Below are 9,409 nucleotides of genomic sequence, written 5' to 3'. Positions count from 1 at the left end.
AAACATGTACAAACTGATGTAGAGAAGTAGACAGTTTCCATCCATCCATTTTCTACCACTTGTCCCTTTCGGGGTCGCGGGTGGTGCTGTGTTGGCCCTGCGATGAGGTGGCGACCTGTCCAGGGTGTACCCCGCCTTCCGCCCGAATGCAGCTGAGATAGGCTGCAGCACCCCCCGCGACCCCGAAGTAGACAGTTTGAGTTTTTTAAATTGTCTTCTGGTTAAATATTATGTTGATGGCAATAGTATATGTATTTGCATACCTTCTGATAAGCTACGTTAAATAAATAATTGAGAAGCACTGCATTAAAGCATCATGCAGCACTAATTTTGAGTGATAAATAAAAAAATACTAACATAATAAAACAGTCACTTACAGTGTTCGCTCTCACTGGGAAGCCATCTGATGGGAAGTTTGTATCTTTCAGCACAACACTTGTGCTCCATGCTTAAATGATACATCCACCATGTTCCTAACTTCTCAGATAAAAATGAAAAAATCATCTTGCCACGTCTTCCTAGCGATGTGGTGAAGTTGAGAGCCAAAATATCCACTGATTCAGTCGGTATTGATTTTTAGATAGCGACGTGTATAATTTATACGTTTCAAACTTTTTCATACTTAAAGACGATTGATTCATCAGCAGCAGCAACTCGATACGTCTCGATAGTAGCCTGAGGCGCTGTGAGCAAGGCGATGTGTCACTACGTCAGAAAAGTAGTTCCTCTGAGTTAGCTCACAATAATTTCGCTGAAGCTTGGTCAATATTCATGTAAATAAAATGCTGATGGTGGTTTTTAATGTATTTATAGTGTGCTTTATAGGCAAGACGGTAAAATCTTGTGTGCCAAGTGCCAGCAGTTTTTCAATATTTAGAACACACATAAAAAGGTAAGACCTGTGTTCTTGTTTTACTTAAGGATTGTGAATGATGGACACAATTCCGAAATGATGTGCATGTTTGGTGCAAATACAGAAAGTATTTGATGTAAATCATGACAGGATTTCCTTGTTACAAAATGTTTATTGCAAAAATAAATGCTGCATATTGAAAATCACAAAAACATATCAATCAATTACAGCTGCTTTTGATTGAGAAGCGGATTTATTTTCACCTTGTTTATCCCATCCTGCAAATCCACACACGTGTACAATATTTAATCAACAACAAAAGATTCCCAACATTCCAAATTAATGTCAATAATCCAATTTGTCTTACAATCGACAAGCATAGGCAAATACTGTACATTTGTTTATTAGGGATGTGAATCTGTGAATAACTCACGACTCCATTTGGAACTGATTCTTCATTCATTTTGTATTCTCACAATATATTATTCGGCATATGCCAAATGCCGTATAAATGCAGCAAGTAAAAAACCTATTTTTAATAATCGGTTCTTGACCATTTTGAATCAATCATAAGGATATTTTCCTGTTTATCAAAGCTGTATGAGCGTGATGGCAGACTCGTACCAAACCCAGAATCCCGGATAGACAGCCTCACTAAAAGAAGCCTTGAAGCGGTGAATGAGAGACATGCTTTCTCCGATGGAGTAGAAAGAAAGTGTTCCTCCGGCGTGGTCCAGGAAGACCCCGATTCTAGAAGAGTAGGGGGCGTTGACTTCAATCTGGTCCTTGTTGTGGCGCGCTGAGTAGCTGGCGTCCGAGCAGAAGAGGCTCCAAGACTTGCGGTTGTAGCCGATACGGCAGCTGTCTCCGTACCCCGTCCTCTTGATGCCTCTGTAAGTGACGCCGATGGCAGCCCCCTCCCCACTCCAGTCCACCTCCCAGTAGTAGGCGCCGCCTGACAGGGCCTCCATGCACAGCACCTGAGGCAAGGAGTCAAACCTGGAGGTGTTGTCACCGTAACTCTGAGGGTCTCGCTTCAGGGTCGCTTTCCTGTTACCCCGGGACAGGTGGAGCTGCCTGTAGGCTGTGTTTGGGTCCAGGGTGAGCTGGCAAGCATCTAGAAGGAAACACATGGATTGGAGAAGGTTACACTTTCTGGATAAAGTCATGAATCAGCTGAAACCTTCATCATCACATACAGCTTTTAGTTCCACAAATCAACTGAGAGAGGTCTGAACTTTAATGTTATTAATTTCTGTATTTTGGTTGAAACACACTAAAAGCACTCCAGTGCAGTCATAATATTATGCTAAATATATTTTATTATTGATTGCGTAATATTTAATATTGTGTAATATACGAATGCTTCATGTTTCTTTTAGAATATTCTTATACATATCAAGCTGCAGGGCAAAATGTCCACATCATCTTTTCTACACTGTGATGCCATTGTATCATCATTTTTTATTATTTTTATATTTTAAATAGTTAACAATAATTAAAGATTATTATTCATCATAATAAATATTAGGGGTGTGGGAAAAAATCGATTCAATTGGAATCGCGATTCTCACGTTGTGCGATTTAGAATCGATTCTCATTTTTTTTAAATCGATTTTTTTTAAAAATGTGTAATTATTTTTTAATTTTTTTAATTTGTTTAATTTTTTTAATTTTAATTTTTTATTTTTTCTTAAATTAATCAATCCAACAAAATAATACACATCAATACCATAACAATGCAATCCAATTCCGAAACCAAACCCGACCCAGCAACACTCAGAACTGCAATAAACAGAGCAATTGAGAGGAGACACAAACACGACACAGAACAAACCAAAAGTAATGAAACAAAAATGAATATGATCAACAACAGTATCAATATTAGTTACAATTTCAACATAGCAGTGATTAAAAATCCCTCATTGACATTATCATTAGACATTTATAAAAAAATTTAAAAAAAAGAACAATAGTGTCACACTTGCATCGCATCTCATAAGCTTGACAACACACTGTGTCCAATATTTTCATAAAGATAAAATAAGTCATATTTTTGGTTCATTTAATAGTTAAAACAAATTTACATTATTGCAATCAGTTGATAAAACATTGTCCTTTACAATTATAAAAGCTTTTTACAAAAATCTACTACTCTGCTTGCATGTCAGCAGACTGGGGTAGATCCTGCTGAAATCCTATGTATTGAATGAATAGAGAATCGTTTTGAAACGGGAAAAAATAGTTTTTGAATCGAGAATCGTGTTGAATTGAAAAAAAAAAATCGATTTTGAATCGAATCGTGACCCCAAGAATCGATATTGAATCGAATCGTGGGACACCCAAAGATTCACAGCCCTAATAAATATTATAATAAATCTAGTTAATAAAACATATATGATATTATAATCGTTGGTATAGATACTTTTTATCATTACATCATAATGAAAATATAATTAATTTACAAAACAAACACAAGATGATAATTATAGGAGTGTCCTGATCCGATATTGATACTGTATCAGATATCGATCTGATATCAGCAATAAAACAAGTATGTTTTTCTTATGTGCTTGCATGTAATATATATAATATAATGTCCTGCAGCGTGTTTACTTGTGCAAAGCTGGAAAGCCAGTTAGCATCCAAATGTCCTCCATTAAGCACACACGGTTGTTCTTTTCTTCTATTTTAGTCAAGTCATTTACAAAAGGTAAATATGGTACACAACAGCTTAGCACACAAAAGCATACAAGCTAGACGTACGTAATAAGTGTCCTTCATTGAATAATATTGCAGTCTAAAACAGCACATTTGTCAATATAAACAAGTATCAAATAATTATAGTTGCATATTACTTACACACACAAATCTTAAATGCAGAAGTGTATTAGAACGTATACAGTAACAAACATGTCCGCATCATTCATATTACTGCATCATAAACATAACTTCATTAATTATCGTGACCACTAGGTGTCGGCAAAAAAAAATACCACTTTACTTTAACGTAAAGACAGCATAAATCCATTCCAGACGGTTAATAATAAATAGGTTAGTGATTTTCATAACTACCATTGTTCTCTGTTTGACTCATTTCACTTGATCAAACTTTTTCTAACATTCCACACTACAAAATCATTATTGTTGTGTACTTCTCAATTAACTGTATACGTATTATCCGTAAAGCACTTTTAGGTGTCAGGTTTTAAAAACATGTAAAATCTAACAAAAATGTAAAGAAGACAGAATAGAAAATATTTATCATTAAAATGTGGAAGAGAGAGAGGGAGAGAGAGAGAGAGAAAGTGGGCCGAGCTAAAGAGTGATGAGCGTGCCTATTGAGGAGAAGGTTTTGTTTGTAAGCTTCATGACTTGCAGGAAAGATAGTGAGACCGTCTGGCTTTACTGTACATATATCATATCTTATTAAATAATTTCAGATTATAAAAATAACATAAATTTTACATCATATCATAAATCACATGTTGTATATCATATCATATCATACATCATATTATATCATATCATGTCATGTCATATCATTTCATAACATATCTTATATCAATCATATCATATCATTTTTCATATCTTGTAACATATATCATATCATTTATTATCTTATATCAATCATATCATATCATTTTTCATATCATGTAACATATCATATCATATCATTTATGATCTTGTATCAATCATATCATATCATTTTTCATATCATGTAACATATCATATCATATCATTTATCATATCATGTAACATATCATATCATATCATATCATATCATACCATACAATATTATTTATTGTATCATATTATACGATATATCATATCATATCATATCATATTATATCATATATCATATCATATCATATCATATCATATCATATCATATCATATCATATATCATATCATATTATATCATATCATATTATGTATCCTAATGTACCATAACATATTATATATCATATATCCTATCACATCACATCATATAATGTCATACCATATCATAACATACATCATATCATAGCATATAATATAACATCATATCATATTATATCATATCATACATCATATACCGAGGTAGGTAGTAAAGTGCTACGTTTACTGTTACATTTACTTATGTATATAAATTGTACTTTTATTGCGACATACTTTTTACTTTTACTCGAGTATTTTTTGTGAAGAAGTAACACTACTTTTTCTTTGTTACATCGAATGTAATTCCAATCGCTTTTTTTATATCATTATATTTACGTATAATCTATTGACTACTGCTTGCAAAGACATATTCATAGAACTCGTCAGAGAGACCTCTGTCACATGACTCTGTTTCACCAATCCAACGTCAGCACTGGTGACCTTTGACTCCATTTCCCCAAGCAAACGGAGCCTGGCAGTCACATGACCACACTCAAACTACACACTGTAAAAGTGACACGCCATCACAATGTTTATTTACAAATGATGAAAAACAACATTTATATCACTTTCTGTGTCAGCAGAAATGTTTACATTTTAACCTGCTAGAATTCCATTCCCAACGAGAGAAAACATGTTTTTTATGTTTTAGCTGCGCAAATGCTAACATTAGCTCCGTTAAAGCATCCTAGGTGACTGTAAAACGCGCATCTTTTGCAGTACATGCTGTAGTAGTGCCTCTCTGTACAGATTTTGGCTACTCTACCCACTTCTGGTTAAATCATATATCTTATCATAAATCATATATGATATGATATTGTGTTATATCATATTAATAATAACTGTTGCAGGTATTGGACGGTCACCTGCCTGCCAATGTCCAACTTTGCAGGTCACAGTTGGTGAGACACCCGGCGACCCCGAGTTCTGCCCGGATTATTATCTGCAATGTTAGAAGTATCAACACAAATATCTCTAGTATGTTTCATACTCCATCAGCTTTTAAAATCATGTTTACACCAAGCTAAGTTATGCTTCTTCCTGCTCCTTTTCGGACATGCTGTAATGAGAAACTGGAAATGTGATGAATTCTATTATACCTGTAATTGTATGCATTGCATGTTCGACATAAAGTAGCACCATAACCACAACAAACTAACACCAAAACCAAATAATATTCCTGTGATTGTAAAAAGCATGCTCTCAGCAGGGAATGATTAAAAGGCCAAATAAGCAAGAAGAAGAACACAGAAGACGAGCTTAGAGGATCATGCGACTCACATTTCAGGAAGTCATCTCTGTGCTGAGGTTCATGCACGTGCACAGATCTGTACATGGGGGCTTCCTCCGCTGTCGTGCACAGAAAATCATCACACGATTACATTAGTCACTGTGCATCATTGTCAATAATGATCAAGTATGAGTAAATGAAGTTAGCTTATTTACAGAGCACAAATAAAATGGCTTCATTGACATGCAAAGTCGCTGACGTCATCAAAAGCAAACATTTGAACAAGCCATTGACGTCCGATTTCAACCACAATAAAAAAAACAAGCAGCAGCAAAGCAGCTGATAATATTCAAAATATAATTATCATTATCATTAATACAATGTTATATTTTTCTGTATGTTGTCTTTACAACCAAACTTCTGAGGTTGAACTAATTCAGTAAAAATCTATGTAAGAGCTTTTGTGTAAGCATTTTTGTGTGTGTTTTGTCAGAAATATAATTTAAGCAGTGCTGACATAACTGGGTTATGACTAACCTGGAAATAAATTATAAATATAATCAATTCATCCAGGAACAAAGACACAAGCTTTGCTACAACCGCATGAATTAAAGTTAAAGTTAAAGTCCCAACAATAGTCACACACACACTAGGTGTGGTGAAATTATCCACTGCATTTGACCCATCCCCTTGTTCACCCCCTGGGAGGTGAAGGGAGCAGTGAGCAGCAGCTGTGGCCGCGCTCGGGAATCATTTTGGTGATTTAACCCCCAATTCCAACTCTTGATGCTGAGTGCCAAGCAGGGAGGCAATGAGACCCATTTTTATAGTCTTTGGTATGACTCGGTGGGGGTTTGAACTCACAACCTTCCAGTCTCAGGGCGGACACTCTAACCACTAGGCCACTGAGCAGGTTAATGATGCAGGATAACAAAAAACATATGCAAAGAAAAATGCCCCACATGCCAAAAACACACACTAAAAAAAAAAGTACTGCAAGAGAAAAGTGCTGCAAGCGGTCTCCTCAATGATTGGTGACGACAGGGCACCATGTTACGTACCAGTTTGAAGCCGCAGCTAAGCGACACTGCACTTCCTCATTGTACATTTCTTTCATATGAAGAGTGTTTGCCGAGCGTTTGCCGCGTAAACATGGCTTGTTGTGGTCCCACATCGCCTTAGATTTCATCACAGGCCTTCCAGTTTCCCGGGGGCATCTCCGTCATACTCACTGTGGTCGACCGACGAACGGTTTTCAAAAATGGCTCACTGCTCATCTTCTGGTCAAGCACGTTTTCCGCCTACATGGTACCCCTCTGGACCTGGTCTCGGAGATTGGGACCCCAGTTCGCATCCCAAGTTTGGAAGGCTTTTTTGGGAGCCACCTTTCATCAGGTTTTGATCCCCAGACCAACGGCCAGACGGTGTTGGTCGCGTAACCACGACCTGGTTAGCCTCCGCCGTGTGTGCCATCGATACCCTTTGTCCTGGTCCTCCCACCTCCCTTGGGTGGAGTATGTTCACAATTCCCTCACCTCCTCAGCCACAAATGTGTCTCCTTTTAAAGTCGCCAATGGTTGATGACATCCACTCTCTCCAACCTGAGAAACCAGGTCGGCTGCCAGGGGTCGTCTCTGGCCCCACTATGGACTGGACTCTCACTATTATGTTAGAGCCACTATGGTGAAGAGTGACTATATTATTTCTACAGACTGGACTCTCACAATATTATGCTAGATCCACTCGACGTCCATTACATTTTCATAACATGGTCACTACTGCCTAGTTTCTCTTGTTATATTCTTATTTTACTGTTATATTTTTATTCTCATTGTTGCTTTTTATTTTTATTCTTATTGCAATATTTTTCTATTTTGTTTCCATTTATAACCCCATTATTTAGTTTTTACTTTTTAAATTCGATCTCAATTCTGTACACTGCTGCTGAAACCTTCACCCTTTATCGGCCGAATGCTGTCCTCAGTCACGTCCGCTTTTCCTCCATATAAACAGCGTGCCGGCCCAGTCATATAACATCTATGGCTTTTGGAACTCAGTGCACACACAACAACCTACCTGGATTCGATTACAGATTTGATAAGGAACCGGTTCGATAAGAGGATTCGATAATGGGCTCGAACTCGATAATTTCTTAACGAACATCATCCCTAGGCCCAAAAAGGTTTTGTTAAGTTCCACTATTTTAAATTTTTATTTAAATGATGGAAAACTCATCAAATTGTTTTGCAGCTCACATCCAATCGGATGTAAGCTTTTTAATTGACTCACCTTTGAACGAACGCTTCTTCTTGCCGTCCTCCAGTTGGCAGAAGGTCATTTTGTTGACTGTGCAAACATGAATATTGTGTAAATGTGTGCATAAAACATCATCAAAGTACAGTAACACCCTCATTTTGCTGACAGTACAAACATAAATGTGTGCATGAAACATCACCAAAGTCACTTATTTTACTGAGTGTAAATATGAACGTAATATACATATTCCATTACCCGTTTTGGCCACTTTGACCATTTCCTCATTGCCGAATTCATTGAGGTGTTGTTTCATTTCTGACACGGCCTTGTTGACGGGATCAAATGTGAAATAAGGGTTCACTATCACTGTGGGCAACTCCTCATTCTCCGTCTGGGCGATCAGCATGTGGTAACTCTGTCAACACATGACCTGATTACTTCAGTGCTGGATTACTTTTAAAAAGGCCTCCGTGACCTTTGACCCCCGCGTTACCTGGATGAAGTGGATGTGGTCCTCGGTGCGGGACAGCTGAGTGATCTCGTTGTCTCTCCTCTTCAGGTCCGAGATCTCGTGGTTGAGACGCTCCATGTGACCCTCGGCGCTGTTGAGCGCCGCCCGCTTATTGGAGGACATCAGCTTGGCCATCTCCTGCTGCATCCTCTCTATGGAGCGCATCATGTCGCCAAACATCTTGTCACATTCCTGCAGCGCTCTCTGGGCTGACGTCTGCACAGGAAACAGGAAGCAGGAAACAGGAGGCAAGAGGGCGGTGTTCAACTCATCTCTTTCAACATGCAGGAATGTGAGCGTCTATTCAGTGCTGAATCAGCGCTTAATAGACTGACGCTTGGTACCAACCTTTAGCGCGTCTACTGCTAGTTTCAGTTCTTCCATCTGTTTGAGGCGATCGTGAATCTTTTCCTGGATCTCAGCCTGAGTAGCGCCAAGTCGTTGCTATGACAACAGTATAAGGACGGTTGAGTCGTGGCACTTCCTTTCACAATCACACATTCTACACACTTTCTACACAGTAGTACATCCATCCAACCATTTAATACCCCCTGTCCCTTTCGGGGTCATGGGGGGCCTGGAGCCTATCCCAGCTGCACTCAAGCATATGGCAGGGTACACCCTCTGTTTTGTTTTT

At 37.9% G+C, this 9,409-nt stretch overlaps 1 protein-coding gene across 2 annotated transcripts in view; it reads right to left on the bottom strand.

The window, feature by feature from the left end:
• Positions 1-1,432: 1,432 nt before the first annotated feature.
• Positions 1,433-9,409, bottom strand: part of ftr83 (finTRIM family, member 83) — a 15,345-nt gene continuing 7,368 nt past the window's right edge. Inside the window, exons 2-8 of one of the 2 annotated variants that reach the window (XM_062048474.1) lie at positions 9,121-9,216; positions 8,755-8,988; positions 8,517-8,676; positions 8,295-8,351; positions 6,056-6,124; positions 5,645-5,717; positions 1,849-1,970 (exon numbers count right to left, since the gene is read on the bottom strand). In XM_062048474.1, the coding sequence (XP_061904458.1) occupies positions 5,668-5,717; positions 6,056-6,124; positions 8,295-8,351; positions 8,517-8,676; positions 8,755-8,988; positions 9,121-9,216 (666 nt within the window). In that variant the 3' untranslated portion in view covers positions 1,849-1,970; positions 5,645-5,667. Of the gene's footprint in view, positions 1,971-5,644; positions 5,718-6,055; positions 6,125-8,294; positions 8,352-8,516; positions 8,677-8,754; positions 8,989-9,120; positions 9,217-9,409 lie in introns of both variants that reach the window. The other variant, XM_062048473.1, reaches the window with a different exon arrangement.

The sequence above is a fragment of the Entelurus aequoreus genome, linkage group LG05, assembly GCF_033978785.1.
Source record: "Entelurus aequoreus isolate RoL-2023_Sb linkage group LG05, RoL_Eaeq_v1.1, whole genome shotgun sequence".
NCBI lineage: Eukaryota > Metazoa > Chordata > Actinopteri > Syngnathiformes > Syngnathidae > Entelurus > Entelurus aequoreus.
Note: the sequence above shows the minus strand (reverse complement) of the source record. Positions and strands in the feature narration are given on the sequence as shown.